The sequence below is a fragment of the Tauraco erythrolophus genome, chromosome 6, assembly GCF_009769465.1.
Source record: "Tauraco erythrolophus isolate bTauEry1 chromosome 6, bTauEry1.pri, whole genome shotgun sequence".
In the NCBI taxonomy this organism is placed as follows: domain Eukaryota; kingdom Metazoa; phylum Chordata; class Aves; order Musophagiformes; family Musophagidae; genus Tauraco; species Tauraco erythrolophus.
The window spans coordinates 30412948-30436048 of NC_141470.1; the positions used below are offsets into that span (position 1 = coordinate 30412948).

Sequence of the window (23101 nt, forward strand, 5' to 3'; positions counted from 1 at the left end):
GAGGATTAACATGCCTTTCTGCTCTACTTTCTGACACCAAAAGAAATGCATTTGTCTGACCCATAGTATATTTATACACACATCTTATGCCCCGACTTCATCAGGGTTTGCCTGATATTAAGTGGCCAGACAGAATGCATTAGTCAAGAAATGGATTATTAAATTCCACTGTCAAACTGAAGTAGTCAATAAATACAGTGGAAAGCAAGTGCTTTAATCATACAATGCTTCATGTGTACTTCAGTGTTAAAAAGTTCCTATTCAGTAAGGTTTCAGTCATATTTTGATTTCTTCCTTGCCTAAATCTTGTCTTTCATCTGTCAGGCTTTGCCCTACCCTAGCGTGTAGTACAGCCAGCTACTGAGTTGCCTACATCTTCTTTGGGACGTGCCCCTGCTCAGCAAAGTGGGTCACATAGAGAGCCTAAAGCCAAGGAATTCAAACCACTCATGCAGCTGAAGAACCACAAATCAGCTTCATTTCTTCTAGGCAGAAAAGGACACACTTCCAAGCTGATGGGAAGACTCTCCCTTTTCAAAATGCAAAGACAGATTCAGTAGAATGCAGAAAACTACTGCCATTGAAGTTATGAGATGCAAAACTGTGACAGCTCCACCATCTTACCTGCCAACTCAATAGCAATACTACAAGGATTATCTTCAACTCATCTCCATTCCAATCAATCATTTGTTTTTAAAATCACACTGTTGCTGCCTTCCAGCATAGCCCCCAGCTGAATTTGTCCCAATACAGATTCCCACTGTTCCTACATGGGATAACATTAGTAACTTGGATGAAACCAAGCATTTTCTAGTCACAAAGGACCAGAACACAGGGGTTTTTTTTCTTTCTAAGAATTAAAAGACAGCATCTGTAGGGATTTTTTTATTTGGTTGTTGGTGGGTATTTTGTCTTCTCATCAGACAACGTATGCTGTTCTGAGTTAGAACCACTTCAACCCCAGACACCTATTTGTGGGTCTCATTTCAGCAGAATTTTCTTCTCAAAGAAATTTTAAGCTTTTGATAAGGAGTTAAGAAGTCACATCATTTTTTGTGATGGTTTTAATTTTCTTCATCTCCTCACTTACTCTGATCAGGATGAAACTGGATTAACAGAACTGGCACACTTTGGTCCTGCTTCAGACTGCATTCAGTTTAAGTTTTAAGCTTCCATTCACTCTATCAGGGTTTATCCAAAATGCTCCTGCTGGCAAAGCACTGAATGATTCTTAGCAACTAATCACACATAAAAAAATTCTTTAATTCTTCATGCTTTCTCCACAAGCACATGCAAAAATAAAAAATGCAGAAAATTCAAACCAGGTTTAAGGCTTAGGGCTTTAAGTCCCTATCACACTGAAGCCAAGAAAGTTTGTATTTAAACTAGATAAAGCAATGCCCTCTAGCGTTCTGCAGAGAAATCTGGTACAAGGCAGCCCAAAGCCTTAAAAAAATTCAACCTATTAGCATTGCTGTACCATTTCAAGTGATGGTCAGTTTTGAAAGCTTATGGCTCACACGCAGCATCCTTAGAGTGTTCTGCACCCAAGCGTGGCCTGCAGAATGATTTAGGATCTTTCCCTTCCTCCCTCCATTGCTGATGCTTGCATCAAAATTTCGTCAAAAGACGTAGGTATTATACTTTGATGGCTTGAGGAACACCTGGGAATAAGAGGGGCTTTTAAGAATAAGGCAAAAGATCGATCTTTTCTTTCCCAGAGTTCACAAAACAAATTAAATCCACCTCCTCTCTCATCACCTACAAATACCATCTGTGGACAGCTTTTTTACTGTCTTTCCACCTGTGGCACAATACAAGTCACAAAATACCCATCCCTGCACCTTCCCTAAGTACATGCAGCATTTGGTACCCCGTGTTACTGACCCACCACACAAGCAGGATTATGTGTTTGGCTTGAAGAGCTCTCTTACAGAGCTCCAAAGCTTAGTGCATTTCCTCACAGCTATAGCATTCCCAAGATATTGATAAATTGCAAACAGAACTATTCAAACTCAAGAAAGACTTAAATAAAGGACAGCATTCTCATAGTTTCAAAAATACCTGCAGAGCTATCAAAATATTTATTTACACCCTGTACACATTATAAAACTCAACTTTGCATCGCACAAAGGACTAGAAGAGTTTTCTAACCGGAAGTCTGAAAAGGAAAAGGCAAAGTCCTTGATGAAGGCTGCTCTTAAATGGGCAGCTAGGAGTCCTTAAATTTTACCATCCGTTTCTCTTGAACAAGACAACTGCTGGGCTCTCGCCATCCATCCAGACTAAAAACTTGAATGCATTTGCTTAAATTTTTAATCACATCAAGTAATTTTAAAATAATTTAAAAAAAAAAACACCACAAAACAAAAATGTGTTGACCGCTGTGCTTTTGTTACTTTATATGCCATTGATCTGCAGCAGAGAGAAACCACAGATCCAAAGCTGCCATAGAAGGGAAAAAAAAAAAGATACTAAAATGAAACATCAGTTCCACCCATGTCCTATCTGAAATAAGAGGGGAAAAGACAAAACGGTGTATTTTCTGGCAACCTAAGGGTGACTGGTAAACTGCCAATGCAAAGTCAGCACCACAGACATAAAGTTGCTAGCTGGAATTTGTTTCTTGTCTGGAACAATTTCAACAACTACAAGCTGGCCTATTAACAGTGTTTCACGCTCCTATTAGGACATTCACTGGAACAAGGTTAATACAGGCATGGTTTCTTTGGAGGGAGGCTAGCTTGGCCTGTTTGATAAAGAGAGAAGCTTAGGTCTTTAGAGTAGGAATCACCCTGCACCTTCCAGAGGAATTTATTCATAAGAACAAAACAAAAGAAATACTTTTATGAACAAAACTTGTTAAAGTTAAGTTCTCCAAACAAAAGCCTGCCAGTTACCTGGCAGTCTGCAAAAATTATTGGATATTTACAAAACATCCAGTGAGACCACACCTAGGGTAAATTTTGGACTTGACCTGGCACTTGTGATGAGCCTTTTAGGACACAATATTTGTAGCCCTTGTGTCTGAGGCTGCCATACCATACAGAATTTAGATGTAGAAGTGGGATCAAATTAGGAATTTTTAAAATTAGGTTTAAGCTTCGGAATTCCACTTTAAAATTTAAATTACATTCCCCTCTTCTCAGAGGGCGATCAATACGTATTCTAGTTAAACAAGCAGATACTTTTATTTCTTCCTCTCTAACAGGGAGTGGTTACTGCCAAGCATCCTGCCCTGCAATGAAATTATTTTTGATCTTGTTATACATGCAACCAAATCAAAGGAGAAAAGAAAGCTGTTTAGAGACTATCCAAAAGACAATAAGAGAGGATATCCAGTGTTTGTACCAGTGCACTAGGAACTAGTATTTCTTAGAAGTCAAACACAGTACGATTTTGTGACTGTGTGCATAGAACACTGTCCTGGAGAAACTGCTTGTATATGTGTTTTTTAAAAAAAGTTCTCAGGATCACTTTCTTCTCTGCTGTATTGTCATCTTATCAGCAGGATCTAGTGTGAGGAAAGGATCATTCAAAACTCAGGGCACAAAAAAAAGCAAGGGAAAGATCTGGAAAAGACAGACATCATCTTGAGAACCCACAGTCTCCAGATTGTCTGAACAAAACAGCTTTTGCATTTCCTTCAGTTTATTCAACAGTCCAGTGCCTCTCAGACACATTCTCACCTTCTCTGGGGAAAAGCAGAACAACCTGAAAGAGATGGAGGAAAATGCTCCAGCATTCATCACGGAGAAGCCACACACACATACTGACATTTCTTGAGAAGATGTGTATTGTTCTGCAGGGCTGGGAGCATTCTACTAGTGCTTCACTTTGCTAAGATGCCAAGAGTGTCCTGGTAAGACACTGAAACTGACTGAAGCGCACGTAGTTTCATCACTGAAGCATAAACTGAGCTCTTTCATTCTTCTCCTTGGCCCTCTTCTTGGACAAGTGTTTTGCTATGAGACTAGCGCTGGTGCATTCTCCTTATTTTCTTTTTGTGTCACCATCTGCAGATACTTCAGTCGCATGGGAGGGAGCTGCTCATAAAGGTCAAATCCCAAAAGGCTCTCTGAATTCAACAGTCTGTAGTAGAGTAGGTGCTTTTTCAAGGTCTGAAGAAACAAACAGCAGCCATTAAGCATGTCTGAAAAAATTCTAATCTTTTCCACCCTGTCTCCAACACAACATAACCTGCCAGATAGTACAATTCCATCATGCCCAATATACTTAGTTGCATCATCTTCAATAGAAGATCTATGAAAGGTGAGTTTCTTCCTAGAAAATTCACTTTTGATTTGCACGAGATTTTTCTCTTCTGAACACAACTCCACTGCGTCCCCAACAACCCCTCACAATGACTTCTTGCCAGAAGCTGAAATGGGATTTTGAGCGGGATCTAAGAATTTATGCTGGACGCTAAACATTAAGGGCCAAATGACCCAGCTCTGTCACACAAGTGATAGACTTTTGCAAGCTTCCTGAGAAAAAGAGTAACCTTACTTCTATTCTGCTCTTTTCAAGGGAATCATCCAACTAAGAGTTAAGGCAGATCACTGCTGGCCACCAATTCAGTCATGCTAGCATCACCCTTCTAGGACCTCTCACTACCCAGATATAATGCTGCTAGGGCAAGAGACAGACATACATTACAGGAGATTCATCTAGGTTCCAATGCGCTCAGTGCATTGAGTTCAATTACTGCAAGAACTGGCCAACAGAATTCATAGCCTCCACAAGTCAAAATCCTGTTGCTAATCTCTCATTCTCAAACTGGCAAGGTAATTAAACACAAATTTCAAAAGCCAAAAGGTAAATCTGTAAGAGTATCATGTCTGAAAAAGTTGTCCTGCTGGCACAGACTGAACCTTACAGATCCTACCTCATCCACCAACAGCCACGTCTTCCGCAGCATGCTTTTCCGAGCAGCATCAGTCTCCTGGGAACAAAACATACACTTTGTTTAGTAACGTGCAATGTTACCTTTGCCCACAGGTGTACAGCTCCATGAGGATGCTTTGCTCATCATGATGATGCTCCAAAGAGCAGTTTGTTCCATCAGAAAGGGCTTGAGATGGCTATCACTTGGATCCTGTCTCTCTCCTCCTCCTGACCTGAAACTCAGCTGACTTCTCAACTTTCATGTAGGACTGTAGATCAGAGGTGAAGTGTTAGCACAAGTAACCATTGCTAGAAGCCCCAAGGCCATGGGTGGGCTTCTGCTTGGTTATTCAAGCAAAGTGAAAGGAAAGAGTACTCTGCATCTTAAGATTGCCCCAGGCAGAGGCTAAATCTATTACAAGCTCTCTGCCTGATCAGATCCTTCATCCCCTCTGCTTCATTCTTCCACCCCTCCACCCCCAACCCCACTACCATAGCCCACGTAGTAGCTGACTTCAAAGGTTTATGTAGGATTGGGTACCATTAATGCAAGTGCTTTAGGGTATAACGGACAAGAGCTGCTGTCCATCTCTCATATGTGGATTCTCAAACAGCTGACCAGTCCTTGAAACATTTTCTTACAACATTTGCTTTCAAACCCAGTGTCAGTGATTCACCACAAGCCACACGGGACCCTTGGGAACAGCGGATGCAAAACCCAAAGCTTCCAACCCTGAGGCTCTGCTATTCAGTACCTACCTGTGTCGTGCTGTCTTGGGAGAAGATAAAGCTGTTCACATGAGCCACAGCCACCACATAAAGAACAGGGCACCAGGTGTGGCGCAGTGCACCAGTGACCAGTGTTCGGAAGTAGAGTCGCAGGAGGTTCAGGTTATCCTCAGGAGGGGAAGTATATCGCTCGAGAGGCACAGGAAACTGCAACAAACCCACCCAGAGGCAACATTACCATTTTCTCAGGGTCTAAGTAGCAAGAGGAAGCTCATGACTTTAGGGTGCTCTTCCCCAGCTGTTTGTGCGTGCACTCCTATATGGACACAATGTACCTCAGCAGCACTACCCTCACTTGGAGCAGAGCTGTTACTGCCCACAACGACTAATGCGACATGCCTTTGACAAAGCATCCTGGAGTACTCTTCTTCAGCTTCACAGAGAGATGTTTTACTGGTTAAATCACTGTCGTTGCTTTTTGGCACAGGTTAAGAAGAGTGGCTTTGAAGTGAGGAGACACAGTACTTTCAACAGCACCACATCCTGCTAATGTACCAGAGAGGCTTACACTGACCTATTTAGCCAGAAAAGGAAAGCAGATATATGCGCCAGAGTTAATGTTGCTAAGTGAACTTTCCAACATTTTTTGACTTCACTGTTTAGCTTTAAAAATAGGTTAGGAAATTTTTTAGTAACAATTTGGTTTTATGTCTCCCCTCTCCAAAAGTCCAATTTTATTCTTCTCAATTTTGAGATAAGTTCTCTAGGGCTAAAATTACATATTTCACTTCGGAGCATCTTCTTTGCATGATTAAAGACAATAATTGATTTTACTTAAATCAAAAAGCAGCCTGCCTGCTAGGGTACTCCTACTGCCCACTAGAGTATTTTTAACTCAACTTAAGACAACAAGGGAAAAAACCCAAACAAACAACACCTCCTCAAGCGATCTTGCTCAAATTTTCCAGCACAGAGTTTGTTTTCAAGCAACATGGCAATGAAAACATTGCTCAAAGTATTTGACATTTAAAAAATTTCTAAGCACATAAAACCAATCTGCTTTGAAACGTTCTCCATTGTAGCATATGCCACAATTCTGACGGTACTGAGGGATCTGGTGTTGAGGGATTAAGACAAGATAAAGCATGTGACATAGAATCAAGACTTTCATCTGGAATATGGTGTTCATCTCTGTTCCTACATATATTTGTGGAACTAGAACAGAGACAGGGGAGGGCTACTGGGAACATTAAGAGTACAGAGAGCTTACCATAAGAAGCAGGTCAGAGTATCTTGTCTTACCTGGCTTAAAAAACAAAGGCTCATCTGGTCACAATGATACTGAAAAACTGGCTGCAGGACCACTACAATCAGAGCAGAAGTGCTGCAGCCACCCAATGGAAAGCACTGATCTCACATAAACTGCTGGTTCACAGTTGTTTGGGAAACAAATTTTCAAAGGTTATCTTTGTATTAGCAAACATTTTGGCTAGATCAGGTATTGTCTGTCAACTGACATAGAACTTAGAGTCAGCTAAATTCCATCTCTTGTGCTCTTGTTCAACCCAAAAGAAATGCAGTCCTGCACTTGACAGACCAAATTTTCTCACTGAGTTACCCAGCAAAGGACAACTTCAGTATAACTACATGTGGAAACATGGTTGAGAGGGGAAATGACTGTTTCTCCATGCATTGGGCAAGGAAAAGGTTCTCATCAAGGTAAGAAAAGACTTAAAGGGAAAGGTAATTGCTGGCAGAAGAACATGGGGTGCAGACTAGCCCTTCATACATACAAGCCATAAATTAGGAGGAGGTTCTCAATCATTAGACCAAGCAGGGTGTGGGACAGTTTCCACTGAAGACTGAACAATTTTGCAACTCCTGCCTGTGGAGAAATTTTCCAGCTGCTGCAGCATCCTGTAAAAGTTCTTTCCCCATGCAGGCTGGCTGAGAAACACCTGTAGCTTGTTACACTGGGAAAGTTGTTTTGAAACAGGTGTTGTAGCATTCAGCCAATCACTCTGGGAGGTGGATGGTCAAGTGACCAATAGCCTTGACCCATCTTGTGAACCACGTGATTTGTAATTAATTAAGGTGGGGCATTTCCTCCTAGAAGGTGGGGTGTTTCCTCCTAAAAGCAGGGCATTTCCCTCCTGAGTGCTGGAGGTGCATCGGCCTGCTTTGGAGCTGTAGCCTGAAGCCTTCTCATTGCAACACTTGCCCTCCACATATACACACTATCTGCTCTCAAAACAAAGTTCAACAGGTTTCTGAAAATGATTCTGTGACAAGGGCCTGCACCAGGAAACTCTGTTCTTCAGACTTACAATCAAACTTTTTTTTTAAAAAAAAAAAAGGAATAACAACAACAAAAAATCATATACATTGCTGTCACAGCCTTAAATCAAAAGAACATTGCTCTCCTTTCTTATTTTATTTTACATCCCATGCATTGGACTTTCTTCAGGAAGAATGAAAAGCTTCTAAGCAAAGAAAGCATGATTACTCTATTGGACAAAGAGGGATGAGGAAGAAGGACAATTGTTGGGAAGATGCCCAAATCAAGGTTGGGAAAACATAGGCAAGAGCCCAGTAACACAGAAGTACACAGTGACAGGCAACTACCATAAGCCAGGATTACCTGCTGGAGTGGCACTCCCAGTGCCCGCAGGATACTTGTGTGCTCCCCAAAAACAGAGAGACGCAGATGAACGCTGAAACGCTTCTGTAGAGGCAGAAGAACAAAGACTCCAAAGAGCGGATCTCCAAAGGAGACACCTTCAAACTGCTCCAGGAGACTTATATAAAGATCATGGAAGGACGCCAAACCAGGGAGAGGAGCATCCAAGTTCAGGGAGTCCAATGCCTTGGGTTGGCAATACAGAGAGAGAAGGACAGCTGTATAGCGGTGGATCGGTGCTTCTAGAAAGAGGTCGCCGCCTGTGAGGAAGACACACATGAGACGTGCAAGTTTGGCAGCAGTAGGGATGCTCTGAAGGGTTTTAGCACGCCAGGTTTCCAGCAACAAGACCCACTGCAGGTTCCAGGTCACAGTGTTGACAAGATCAAGTGGGAGAGAGTTCAGTACAGCCCCACGTGTCTCTGCATTAGTCACTTTGTTGTAGAGGCTGATAAGCGGAAAGAATGGCCAGTCTGAAGGCAGGATGGGCCCTTTAACCTCAGGAAGCAGCATTGACTGGATGAGGTAATTCCGTCCTTGGTAGGATGCTTGGGAACGCATAAGGGTAGGCTGTAAGTGGACAAAATGAGAAAGGTAGCAGGAGCGGATGAAAGGCAGATTCTGGTACGACTCTCTCAGCAGAGCACCACGAGTAGCCTTTGAAAAAAATGCTGCCGCTGAGCCAGGCTGTGCCAGTTTCGCACTGGTACCCAGATGCAGGATATCAGAGAAGTCAGCTGCTTCCGGCCCTCCAGCTTTCCCTTCACTGTAAGATAAAAACAAACATCAGATTAAGAAACAAACAAACAAAAAAAACCCACAAACAAACCACCACAGAAATTTATCTCTACAATTTTCCTGGGCCAGGGAGAGCAGTGTATGCACAGCACTTGCAAAACTTTCTATAGCATTCAGCTGTGATAATACTGAGTGTGTCTGTAGAGCATCAGCTACTTTGGTATTTGGAGCTAGAAACACCAAGGTCTTGCCATGAAAAACCTCCACACAACACCAGCAGTCTAGTGTAGAGACTGCAATCCCTTGTCCAGAGAGGCAGTCTACTTACCAACACAGCTGTCAGCGTGCTGAGATGAAATACTGCATTATCATAAGGCTTACACAAATCAATGAGACAATACTCAGAACAGTAGCTTTGTAGCTGGCAGTGGCAAGGCCCGGGGAACCATACAGACTGGCAGTTTGAAATTGCAGGGGAGTGTTTGTCAAATCCATATGCCACGATCTCAGACCAGAGACAGACCATGGTCTCAGATTACTTGCCAAATTCTAACAAAATGGTAGCTCTATAGCAGGTATTCGTTTAAAAAAAAAAATCAAAACCCATCAACCACCCAAACAAACCCACCCACCCACAAACTTTCCTTCCTTCTGGAAAACTAGAGTATCTCCTTGTAGCACCTTGGTCCAACCTCCTACAGGGATGCAGCATGGCAAATTTCAAAGAGATTGTAAAGAGCAAGATAAACTGCTACCATTTTCTGGCCAGACATGGGAGGCTTCACATTTGAGACGCTCGTGATTTCTTCCAGTGCAAGGTGGAATACATTATAGTTGTCAAACCAGCAAAAATTTGTGTAAGAATTTGTATAGTAAGGGTTTGAGGAAGATTTATTAAGCTTTTCAGGTTATGTCAAATTCCCATGTATTTTCTAGACTCACTGCTCTCAGGACAGCAGATGCTGGGCCTTAGTGAGAATCAGTTCTATCAGGAATGACAGAACTCTTGCTGCAGAGGAGAGCAAAAGAAACCGGCCACATTTCTCAACATTGGTACATTGGAGAGAAATCTGCAACCACACTGCTGGTCTGATTAGAAGGCTCCGTGACTGGAGAACACGCCAATGAGTTATTAAAATTTGAATACAGGCCCTATTAAAGGCCAAAAATTATGACAAAATTGCAGTGCCAACACATGCTTTTTCAATTTTCCCAAGTTTTCCCCTGTACCAGACTACAGAAAGGAAAAAACGCAAAGCTTACGGAAGAAACTCTGGATTAAAGGCAAGATCCAGTAGGACCTCGTAAGCCAGATGCTCGCTCCCTGGCAACAGACGGCTTAGCAATGCCATGGCAACAGAGTGATGGAGTGAGGCATGCTGGGCATAATCTGGACAAGTGCTTGCCTGTACAGGAAACAAAACAACAGATAAAAGCACTATGCCATTTGTCAACCAGGCAATCAACAAGGCCAGGAGGGTCAACCAAGATACAGATCTCACTGGAAAGTGAGAGACTGAGGCAGACTGCAAGAACAGTCAGCATTCATACTGAGATCTTTCTGCTTCCCCCATTTGTCTTAGACAGTCAGACATCTTTTTCAGCAGCACACTTGAAAACTTTGTTCTCACTCTAACCCAAAGACAGGCAGAAATATAATTTTGCCATCCAAAGTATTTTGGATCTAAATCTCCACATCAGTAACTGTAAAGATATTATTTGCTAACTGGGCATAAGAGACAGCTAAAGAGTCACCAAACCTAGGTGAGATATAAGAATGAACATGGATGCAAAGACCAGCTGCCAGTCTGACACACGGAGATGGAGAGGCCAGGGTGAAGTCAATTCCTTGGGTGAAAGAAATGAAAGGACTAATAATGATACCATTCTCCGAGCCAACGCTAACACAAAGTACTGCAGATGATATTCATGGCGCAGGATCCATGCAGACGAGGGAGTTACAGAAGGAGGCCCGCTCTGCCAGCTTTGATGCAGATAATCCTTCAAGCCTCTGAAGTCCAGCACAGAGCTGTACTATAAAGGAATCAGAAGTGGAGACAAATACTAAGTTCATGCTTGGAGAAAAGCGTAACATAGCACTCTCCAAGGCCTACCCCCTACCTTCTCACATGAGAATTCCTGTTGGCTACTCCAAAAGGGATATTTATAAATAGCCTGATAAATATCTGCTTTTCTGCCTCAGGGCTCACCTGCATCCATCATTGACCATCCCCACCACAGGCGTGCAGCAGTCATTGCCTACATTTTCCATAGTGCTTTGTAAGGCAGAAGTCTGGCCAGAGGCTTAAGAAGTTTTCCTCTCATCTGCCCAGATATTCCTATTAGTAACCGGTCAGCTAATTCAACAAAAAGTGACAGAGGAAGGCTTTGAGAAAGCTTATGCTAGGTGCTCCATCTCTCTAGGGCTCTGCCATTTCCTCTGCAGAGTTCACAATCTTCCATGACACTCTCATCCTAAAAATTCAGGACAACCAGAAGTGGGAAATCATCTCTTCAGCCACCGTAGCACTCATTCTCTTGCTTAATTTTATCTCGTTTTCTTTTTATATACACTTCAACCATTTCTTTCCTCCTCTGACACTCAGTTATTTATTTTACTTTGCCAAACAACAGTTATTTAACCCTTCTCAATGTTCTTCATAAATCCATCCTTTAAGTGTCACCATCATTCACCCACGCTCTATAATTCCAGCTTGCCAATGTCAACTGGATATTGGAATTAAAGACAGAAGATATTTTTCAGATAGTCATTCAATCCGTTCTGAAAATGAGGGTACTTCTCTCTGTAGTACTCTGATATTTTTAAAATAAAAATATACAACAATTCCTTTTTAATAGTTCTACTAACATCAGTCTTAAGCCTGGAAAGATACAAATACTGACCTCCCTCACAAGTGTATCATCATTCACGTAGAACTTACATCCAAAAATTCTATTCTCACCTTGCTGGTCAGGCCTTTGTGAACGTGAGTGATGCTATTGATGAGAAACAGGAGGGCAGTGAGGAAGGGAAAAGGTGACTTGGAGCCAACCAGGCTCAGAGGAGGTTTGCCTCCAGTGCAACTCAGAGATGCAATGCTGAAGACAGATTCTGGTGCTGGGGAACAGGACAGAGGGTTGCACAACGCAGAACATGGCCTGTGTGAACAGATAAAAAGAGAGGGGTCAGGTCAAAAGCACTCATACTGTTGAAAAATTATCTTGTAGGAATGCTGCTACCTGAACTGTGCCACACATTGCAGTAAAATGGAAGCCTCGAAGACTGTGGAAGAAAAAATCTAGTACCATGGTTGCTGAAGTAAGGATTATTGCCACAAGCCAATGCCAGTGAACAGACATGAATTCTAACCTTCAGCTAAATTGTTCATGACGTGCAGAAATACTGATGCAGTGTGATGCATCTCTGATGTCAAATATTTGAAAGCATTAGGCCTTTGATTAAAAAAAAAAAAAGACACATTTCCCCATGTTCATACGTAAACCAGGCTAATAAAGCTGTCCACCCACTCAAGACATTTCAATAGCAAACCGGCAGGCAAAGCCAAAAAGCCAGCTTATATCTAAAATTGACATTGCAAAAATGCTGCCCCTTTTGTACTCATGAAATGCATATTTTTCAAGTCTATTCAGAAAGAATCTGCTTTAACATATGTGAACACAACCATGCATAACACTCTTAGTGGGGTGTGTGTGCTCACTCTCTGCAGGCAAAACTAGAACTTTTCACACCAGCAGTGCTTACAGGGCCCACAGCAGACATACCATGTCACTACAAGGAAGGGCGACCACAACATGCTGCTCAACAGCAATAGGGCAACAGGGTAAATCCTGTCAAAGATGCATATCATTCCTCTATGACAGAGAACTAATTCTCTAAATGCTTTGATTTTCCTTTCATTGGCATTACCATGTATATGTGTGAACACATGTGGGGCTCACAAAGTACCCTGAACTCCTGGCCCTAATCTGCCCAGAATGTTTAGACAAGATTGTCAAAATGTTCAGGGAGAGATTAGCTGACTTCATTTTAACCAGCCTAGGAGAATTCTTGCTGATTTTACAGCTTGACAAAACCCATTGTTTTCAGACCTCCTGGACAGGCAGGAAAGGGTCTAATGAGTGTTCTTGTGTTGGAAGCTTTGGTGCTAAGAGCTTCAGACATCAGTTCTCACTCATGAACGAACACACTGTTTGGTGACCACTCAAATACCACTTAAAACCAAAGATTTCAAGGGCCCTTATAGGAGATGTTCTTGGAAGTGGCAGGATGTCTCCCTGACTACAGGTTAGGCCTTTCAGGTTCTCCCTCTCCAGAGGATTGATCACAGGCTAGTAGGGAGGCTCCCTCTACAGCAGAAAAGCAGAATATCTGCAGGGCTGAACAGTTCCAGATCTACAAAGTCTATGTTGTCCAAACATCTGAAAGAACAGTTTGGTAAATGGCCTTTCACTTTCCTGCAAGGGCTTTCAAAGCCTTAGTGGAGCTCTGCAGGAGCTTAAGGAGTCTAGTTTAAATTATTTTATGGAAGGAGCATCACACAGAGCATGTGAATGGTACAAGCATACACACACACACACACACAGATCCCCAGTGTAAGAGGGACTCAAATTGACGGTACTTTTTATTTTTTTAAAAAACTGTGAAACCAAAGAAGAATCAAAACCAATAGCGACTAAGCTCAATCTGAAATTGATATGAACACCACAGCTACACGGAAGGGCAGAGATGTAGACCCTGCAGCAGCAGGAAAGGAGGAACTGGAAAACTTCTGTGGTCAATATGCTATTTTCTGTGAGGGGAGAAAGGACAAAGCAGGATGTAGACAGAGCTCTACCACACTATAATTCACACATACAGGGCACATATGCACAGGGAAAAGAAATGGGAGGGGGAAACTGCCAGACAGTACAGCACAGAAACGAGGCCCCCTTAGCTTCTGGCAACAGCATCTTAGGAGTGAAATTATTTTACCTGAGCAAGTCCCACATGCTGTGTAGGGCTGGCTGGCTGAGAAAGGGCTGCAGCACCTCAGACGTCAAACGTTCCAGCTCCTCTAAGCAGTCAACTGGATTGACTGATGGCTGCAGAAGACACGGATAAAAAAAACAAGAAAAGATGGTAAATGAAGGCATTCCAGCGAGGGCAGAAAGGCAGGTTGATTTAATTGCTTTCTCTGAGCTTATTATCTTTTTGCCAGACCACATCATCTACGTAGTGGTACTGCTCTAGGTTAGAGCTGGCCTCACCGGCGCTAGTGTGGAAGCTGAGAGCTGGCACCTCAAGGTGTTCTTGCACTCAAGTATTAAAATGCATCACAGAGATTTCTTGAGAAGTAAGGTATGGGATCCTTGGCATCAAGATTCCCTAAATGAAAACTTGCTTTAAGTGGCTAAACCTCCCTCCCAATACCATCTATGTGCTGATCTTTCCATTTAATTTGAAGATGACACGAAGATGATCAGAACTACCATGATAAAGCAGAGTGGTACCATAAGGGTCTCTAAAAAAAATTTATTTGAAAATAAAAATAAAAATCAACTGTATGAAGTGCAATTGACCTCCTCATCAAACCATGACTGTGGATGAACATGCACAGAGAAGGATCTGTGGCTTTTAGAGAACCATCCGAATTCTTCCAACCCTAGTAAGCAATATTCCAGGTTGAAGGAATATGCTGGCAAATTTTAATGTTCTTTCCCTTCATTAGAATGCTGCTTTAGTACATACAAATACTCATTTCTATAACAAAAATCTAATTTTCCCCCAGCTGAAATCCCCCTCCAGAAATCAGAAAAATCTACATGAAGATGTTAACCTTAGCTCTTAGTAGTCTAACAAAATATTACGAGAAGGTCCCAGTGTACACTAATCTAGTTACTATACAAGTTGGTTTTTTTTTTTTGCACTAGTCCATTCAAACAGGCTACATGCAATTATTTTTTTTTTTAAATCAGATTAGCTAGCCACTAAGTAGATGACTAGTATTCTTTTTAAGTGGAAATAAAAAAATCTTATGTCATAGTTCAAGGATTTAAAAAAATAATTTTGTCAGCCACTCTTCTGGGATATCTATAAAGGCTGAAAAGGAATATTAATCTCTTGGTTATCCTGGTCCTCTAATGCTCAGGACCTAATGACGGCATGTGAAGGTACTATCTAACTTTAGGGCACTGAAGACATCTTTGAAAGATACTGGTGGTTTCCACCCCAGCCACAACTAACAAACTCAGTTGCTTTGGGCAGGTTTCAGAGGATTTGCAGAAGTGTGAATAACTACAGCCATTAAATTACCCCACACCTTGAAGACACTCTCCCAGGTCAGAACTTGGGCATGTCAGTTGGGCAGTAAAGAGGAAACTGTCATTTATCTTTAGAATATCAATCTTCAGGTAGCTCTAGGTATAAGATATTCTTCAATAGCATCACAGTGATGTGTCACCTTCAGAAAACTCACTTTAAAAAATGATTACATACAACTGCAACTAGGTTACAGAATTTGACCTTGAATGTCAGTAGGGCAGCAAATAAATTTATCTTTATTGCTTCCTATCCAAAGTTCATATGGCATGACCCTCAATGCTCAATTTTCCAGCCAGATTATTGCAGTGTAGCTGCCCACATGTACGCTATCAAGCAAATGCAGAAGTGTGCAACTTGATTTAGCCCACAAGGAGAAAGGACTGCCAGACTAAATTAGGTCATATTTGCTTCATGCTTTGGATCTCTACAGCAAATCAGAATAGTCACAGCACTACCCCATACCTTGATCGAGACTCTGAGCCCAAAGGAAGAAAAGAAGACAATGGTATTTGGCACTGCTAATCTGAAGGATCAGCAGACTTATCTGACCCTAAATGGCATGCAGCCTAGATACAAGCTGTGGTAAAAAAAAAAAAAAAAAATGTAGTCCTCGGCTAGATGCCTCAATGTCTGGTTTTTTTCAGCATTGCCTGTAAGTTCAGGTTCTCAGAGGTAATATACAAGCTGATGCTGGCAAGATGAAGAGACGCTGTATTTTCAGGCCTTACCTGTTGGCTGCAAGCACTGTAATAAACTGCCAAGTAGATCACATAAGTTGTGGTCAGAGGCTGGAAAGTTTGCCAAGTTTCTGTCTGGGCTATCTCCTGGAGGAATTTTTTCAGACTGGTTTCAAGGAAGGGCTGTAAGCCTGACACTTGATTCCATGCTACTGGAGGAGGAGGAATCTGTTCACTGTCTTCTGCGCTATTACTGAAACAAAATGGAAGAATGACACAGGAGAGTGAATATGTTTCAGAAACAATTGCCTCTCTAAATCATCATTTTTAATAGCAATATTTCCAACCACATGTAGTCTGGAAGGCGATACCTGACAAAAGCCACGAGGAGAAAAAAGTCTTTGCACATTCCCACAGACTAAACCAATTTAGGCAGAAAGGACGAATGCAGAATCTACCCATGAAAGCTGAAGCTTCTTCACTTGCACTATGCTCTAGTTTTACTGGACACGCTACCTCAGTATCCAGCTTTAGTTAGAGTTTCATGCTTTTCACCAGAACTAGTACCTGTGTCTTCAGCAAATCCTAGTGCTTTGATGTCTTTCAAAACCAACAACCTCTTAATCCTGAACCATCTTGGTCTCTGCAGACAGGTTCCTTCCTCCAAACCTCAGGGAGGTTACTTTCCTTTCCCCAAAGGGAAAGTAAAAGGAGCTTCCTGCTCCTTTCAGCAGGGCATTTCACTAATGCTGCCCTTCTGCCCCACAGCTGAATGCAGGCTAGCAGGCATGCAGCCATCTGTCAGACGATATGCCTTCTGACCTTGCATCACAGGGAACACACCCCACCATGTAGAGATTCACATGGGACAGCACACCATCCAAGGAAAAAAAGAGGGTGATAGCCAAGTCTCCAGACAAAAGAGAGGTAAAACAGGATGCCAAGTACTCAGATACACAGAACAGGTAACAGAGAGGGCCTACCTGCTCAGCTTGGCCTGCAGCTCTGCTGTGTAGCCTGCTGTTTGTGTCACATGTATCAGCAGAGTAACTACTGCCGCAGCTCGCTGGACAGACAACTCAATCATAGGGCTCTTCCCATCGCAAGTGCTGAGCAACTCAGGCAGGGACTGCAGTATCCTCACCAGCACAGGGTAGAGATCCCTACAGTACAAACCACAGAACAGATGAGGTTGGAAAGGGTGTCTGGAGATCATCTATAGTTCAACTCTCTGCTCAAGCGAGATCAGCTAGAGCAAGTTTGCCCAAGAACATGTCTAGTTGGATTATTAATATCTTCAAGGATGAAGCGTTCACAATCTTCCTGTGCAAGCCGCTCCAGTGTTTGACCACCTTCACAGTAAAAAAAAACCAAACAAAACTTCTTACACTCAAGAGGAAATTTCCTGTATTTCAATTTGTGCCCATTGGTTCTTGTACTTCCACTTCATACCACCAGAAGAACCTGGCTCTATGTTCTTTACACTTTTCCATCACATATTTATAAAGACTGCAAAACTGAGATTATGAGAACCATTGTCACCACCAAAAATAACAAAAATAAACAGACATAGAAAAAAGACGACAAAGGAAGAATACTGTCATTCCAAATTCATCTAAATGGGACCTATCTAATATTCTGCCTCCAAGCATTGCGATAATTTCTTTGAAAAACTACTTTTATTTTACTATAGTTTTCCTATCTCTCAAATTCTCAGCCAAAGTATCCACAATTATAATCATGAAAATTCAAGGAATCTTCTGCTGTTTCTCTCTCCTCAACAGTATTTACAGCGCTTAAAAAAATATACAGTCTTTACTCTTTATTAACCAATACACCTGATTGGGCTAGAGAACACGTAATGCTGTTGTGGAGAGAGACTTTCCCTTCTGAAACTCAGTACTGGCCTCCCTTTTTCTCCTCTTCAGAGCAACTCCATAGCCATTTCTGTGCTTTCAAGTTAGTGCAATTACAGGAAGAAGATTCAATGCTTGAGGTAGATAGGACTAACCCAGTGCAGACCTTGACTGTGAAGCACAAGAACTTGTACTGGACTGAAAGTTGATGCAGCATGCAATTTGTTTGCATCAGTCTGCCTCACTTAGCAAGCATGCTGGTGACTGCTGCCCACAGACTGCCTTTAGATCATCAGTGTCAATCCTAGGCGTGCTGCAAACTACGCGTCTTGATGTCACATGAGCACAGATTATTCGTGCCTTCAATAGGTAAAAAGATGCAGTCCTAAAAGGTTAGGGTGATCTCCCATAGAACAGGAGAGAAATGACAAAATACCAGTGCTTAAACACAGGAGATAAGGAACAACCTGAAAAAAGACAATATTCAACACAAATACCTTTAGAAACTGTGAGTTTTACTGCAGGAGGCCAAAGATAGGGAGATGAGACTCCCTGAAGGGAGTAGAGGCTAAGCCTGGAGATCCCTATATTTGCCCCTCTGGAACAGGATGTCCATTTTCTCTGTTGTGCCCTCCACCCCCATTTGTCCAGCTTTGGGCTGTACCTGTAGAGATCACAGGCCTGACCGTAGCCAGCAGCCACAGCCCACAACCGGAAGGCTTCAGTGCTCAGCATGATGGCTTCTTCCTTTGGCAGGAGCAGATCCAGCGGGTCTTCCACTATAAATCGACTTAACCGACTTTTCATTTCAAATTTGTTAAACTGTAAACCAAAGAAACAAAAAAGAAAAGCATGAACAACAAAAAAGACAAAGGAATAAGAGACATCAGTTGCATGCTTTATTACCTCGTTACTCTGACACATCAAAGAGCTGCAGATTTCAATTCGCTCACTGTGAACTCCTCTTGCACTGTTAAAGTTTGTCTTTGTTTTATGTAAGCTTAAGGACCATACTACAAAGGATCAATAAACGGTCAACGGCTATTAAGAGAGAAGTATTCCAGGAAGGGATGCCAAGGTGTTACCTAATCCATTCCTAAAACAAATCAACTACACTCAAAGCATTCCTGACGGATGTTTGTCTAGCCCACACATGCTCTTCTTTCAGATGCTCTCTACAGCATTTAACTGATTTTTAAAAAACGCTTAATTATCCTCCTTTAAGTAGTTATAAATAGAACTCTATTAGTCAAGATTACATTTAAAGGTATATCTTATGAAAAAACACTGTATTCAAAAGTATTGAATTGATGTCAGTACTGTTTTCTGGGAGATCACACTAAATGGCTTTCAGAGGTCCTACAATCTAACTCCTTCGGTGATTCTGTGTTTGTTTTATAAAAAGGGTACTTCTTGCCTATTACTTTAATAGGATTATAGAATTTTGATGCCTTGTGAATGTTCTGAGGCTATTTTAGTATTGAATTAAGCATGACATGACTCATTTGCAGTTCTCTAGAAATAATTTTTATCCTCCCCAACAACTGGGTATTTTTGCTTAACCATAAAGAATTTCTCTTTCCCCCTCCCACACACACAAAAGCTTGTGTGTGTTCTGTCTAAACAAATGAGATGACAATGTCTTTTTCACAACACAAGGACATATTATAGATAATTTAAAATTCAAATGCTTTAGGGACATCTTGTAGGGAAAATCAATGCACACCAAGAAAGCAAAGGAGCTGATGAATCAAACTATGAATTCTGACACCTCTCCTACAGAACAGGCAGGCAAATTTATTTCTAGAGGAGGAAGATGGAAGAATTTTGTTGTTAGCTAAAATAAATTCCTTCATCGATGATTTTGATTTAGTTTTTTATTATCTTCCATTCCCATGTTTAAGTGCCTGTAACAAGCCATGTGAGAGTGCAACAGAACCAAAGCCTGAGTGGCAGGAACCTCTTATGCAGCTTTTGCATGGCTTCAAACACCTGCAGTACACAGAGCCTGAAATAGAGAAAATTCAGAGATTTTTCTATTATGTTCCTATCACCACTTACAGCCTTTAAATATTCCACTATCCATTATCAGCACATTATTCTACGTATTTGATAGCACAGACTGGTGTTCTGCCGATGTTAGCAATTTCCTGGACGGCAATTTGTTAGATGCTATTAACAATACTGAACCAAAAACCCTAAGAGGTGCTCATTGCACTGTAATGGGTGCTGCTCTTGGTAGATGTTATGCATTTATAGCAGCAGTGTGATGACCTGTATGAGTGAACACAATTATCTCTGAAGTGGAAAACCTGTCCAGAAGCAGACAAGAGGGGCTGGAAATACCAATAAATGACCCCAGAGCTATTAAGACAAATGAATGGCAGGAAAGTTCAACCAGGGTTGTAAAACACAAGGAGAACAATAAAATCTCTGCTTTATACAGTCCTAAGCTGCCTATTACTGGAACATCGGAGAGTACAGAGCATCACACACCAGTGTACCCTCTAAACATCCGCTGTTGGTTCAGTATCACTGGGCTGTGCTATGTGATTTTGAATAATTGCACTGCATAAAACAAAAAAGCAGAGAAAAGCTGGAGACAGCTCTTCTACTGGTACACAGCAAAAGGCATTATTATTATGATGCTTTCAACAATTCCTTCAAAAAACACATATGCACTTGCTTCAGCTCAGAGTCACCTCCAATTAATCCTCTACCTTTACTTAGAAAGTAAGGTATAGAGAACAAATGCCTTTGCTATCAGAAAAGCTCTTCTGAGAATCACTCACCAGCCTGGCTGCTGCATTTCGCCCTCCAGATGCCAACACTCTGATGAACTTCATAGCAGTGGCGCAAGCAACTCCATGGAGGCTGGTGAGTAAACACCCTGGTTGAGCCACTTGGGGATCCCATTGAGTAGGCAGAAATTCCCTGACAATGGTCTCAATCAATCGAGGACAGTCAAGCAGCTGCAGAGAAACAGCAGGCAGCACAAATAACCAAAGGTATGCAATTATACGGATATGCACAAGACATGCAAAACACACAAGTTCATCTAATCTCCTTGCCATAACTCCACCTGCTTCTTTCTTCTCTTTTTCAAACCTTTCTCTACCATTCCAGAGCTCCTGTACAATGGGAGATTTACCTGACTGCATGCTTCAGAGGAGTGCCTTGCTATGTGGGTGAGGATGTGCAGTATATCCAGGACTACTGTTGGAACAGGTCGTACCACCTCCAGGATGTACCTCAGCCGGTGCTGGATCCGTGTCTTCAAAAGTCCCTAAATGAAAAAAAAAATTAAAAAAAAAATCCATATGCTCTTAACAATTGCCCTCTGAACTGCAGTTGCTGGAAGACAAAAGCAGATTAAATTACATCTTCTGCAGAGAGAAGGTTTTAAAATTACCAGTGGGGAAACAAAGATATAAGTTTCTGCAGATTTGCCAGTATGCTGGCAAACTAGCAAGAGTTCAATCAAGAGAACAGGAACAACTAAACTTCTGTTCTGAATCAGACCACTGGTGAGGTTTGGCTACTTGTATTTTCCAGAGTACGGAACTGTAACAGGGAATAGGAAAACAGCCTTCCCTATAAAGGACTACTAAAAAAGGTTCTCGTGTTCTTTGAATCATTTTGGCTAGACACCACCTCCACCTAGTGCAGCACTCTGTCTGATAGTACCTGTTGTGTCAAGAGAAAGTTGATAGAAACAGACAACAGACACCAATTCCTATTTTGCAGCAGGAAAAGAGAGATGCAGAGAGATTATGTGATTTTTATTTTATGGTTCACAGAGTAGACAACCATGATCAGTGGTGGTGCTAGGAAACAATCTTCAGTATAAGTGACAGCATTCTGCTTTCCTAGTTCTGAGAAAAGGCAACTCCACAACACCTGCCTTCATAGTACTGATCCTTTCAAAAAGTTGCAGCCAAGCAAGGTTATAGTTCTAGGCCTGACCCAGCTCAGTTGCTAGTTTTTACTGTGTGGAGTAATTGAGTTGTAACAGCCAATAAGCTGTTGTGAAATTAAATTTCGCAACTGTAACAGTGGAGAATTTTATCCCAAATATCTTCTGAGTTGGGGCCACTTGGAACAAGTTAAAATCCATTATGGCGAACCCTGCAACTGTTTCCACAATCACAAACTGATGTCATCTCTTCTGCCTACAACTCTTTTGTTAAGCTTTTTAAATGGTGTCACCTAGTAAAATACATCTGAAATCGTGAGGCCTCTAAGCAAGACCAGATGCCCAAGTACAGCAATTCATTTTCCCAGTGAAGTCTGTAACCAAGTGCCATTCAAACACAGGCTCAAGTGCATGGACTAAGGGAACGATCACAGGTTTTAACGATTGCAGCAGGCAACAGAGTTGCATTAGCCACCAAGGTTGGGTTTGAGATAATAGAAATTGCTATCTTTAGATCTCCTATCAGGAACATGTGATTAGGCTTAAATATGTGAGAAATTCCTTCCAAATGCTGTAACTCTTTCTGAGAAATGCAAATATGAAGAATGAAATTAGGGAAATACTAAGTAAACACCTTATGTCAAATACAAAAAGAATGTCACTGTACAAATATAAGTAGCTCTGAACTATCTAGCTGTAATGCTCACGTTCAACTTTACAAAGGTGCATACAGACACTTTAATAGTGGCTGGAATGCTTTGACTTTTCGCTCAAGTAAGTGAGCTTGAATCACATGTCTGTACGCAGCCTTTCAACAAGTCTTACAAGGTCATCAGTGTGCCTGTTTCCAGTTTCTCTAGAGGAAGTCAGAGATACTTAATGATACCGAAATCACACAGGTCAAGTCTCAACATTTTTAGAGATCAATACAATTACCCTCCTGATAATATATGGCAGAAACATAACATCCAACAGCCAGAGAAGAGTTCTAATTCTTGTTCAGAATGTTCTTAATAACATACCTAGGAGGATACATGTTTCAACAGCACACGTAGCCACTGCACAGAGCCTATTTTCTTAAAAAGATTTCAGGTCTATCTCTATGCTTACCTTTACAACATCGTATCGGGCCACATCTGGATCTGGCTTGTTTTCATCTTTTAATTTTTTATCTTGAGACTTCTCTGTTCCATTTAATCCTTCCTCTTCCTCCTCTTCCTCTTCACTGTTGGGGACAAAGGGGAATGCAGCTATCCCTTGGTACCATGAGAAAGTCCAATCAAGATATTTCTATAA

The 23101-nt window shown here is 41.7% G+C and overlaps 1 protein-coding gene across 1 annotated transcript in view; it reads right to left on the bottom strand.

The window, feature by feature from the left end:
• Window positions 1-1274: 1274 nt before the first annotated feature.
• Window positions 1275-23101, bottom strand: part of RPAP1 (RNA polymerase II associated protein 1) — a 43774-nt gene continuing 21947 nt past the window's right edge. The window contains exons 13-26 of the mRNA XM_086614180.1: window positions 22916-23095; window positions 21041-21175; window positions 20682-20861; window positions 18554-18711; window positions 17017-17196; window positions 16085-16286; window positions 14028-14137; window positions 11998-12193; window positions 10919-11068; window positions 10298-10440; window positions 8258-9062; window positions 5647-5823; window positions 4889-4945; window positions 1275-4121 (exon numbers count right to left, since the gene is read on the bottom strand). Coding sequence (XP_086470306.1) covers window positions 3966-4121; window positions 4889-4945; window positions 5647-5823; window positions 8258-9062; window positions 10298-10440; window positions 10919-11068; window positions 11998-12193; window positions 14028-14137; window positions 16085-16286; window positions 17017-17196; window positions 18554-18711; window positions 20682-20861; window positions 21041-21175; window positions 22916-23095 — 2829 coding nt within the window. The 3' untranslated portion in view covers window positions 1275-3965. The remainder of the gene's footprint in view (window positions 4122-4888; window positions 4946-5646; window positions 5824-8257; window positions 9063-10297; window positions 10441-10918; window positions 11069-11997; window positions 12194-14027; window positions 14138-16084; window positions 16287-17016; window positions 17197-18553; window positions 18712-20681; window positions 20862-21040; window positions 21176-22915; window positions 23096-23101) is intronic.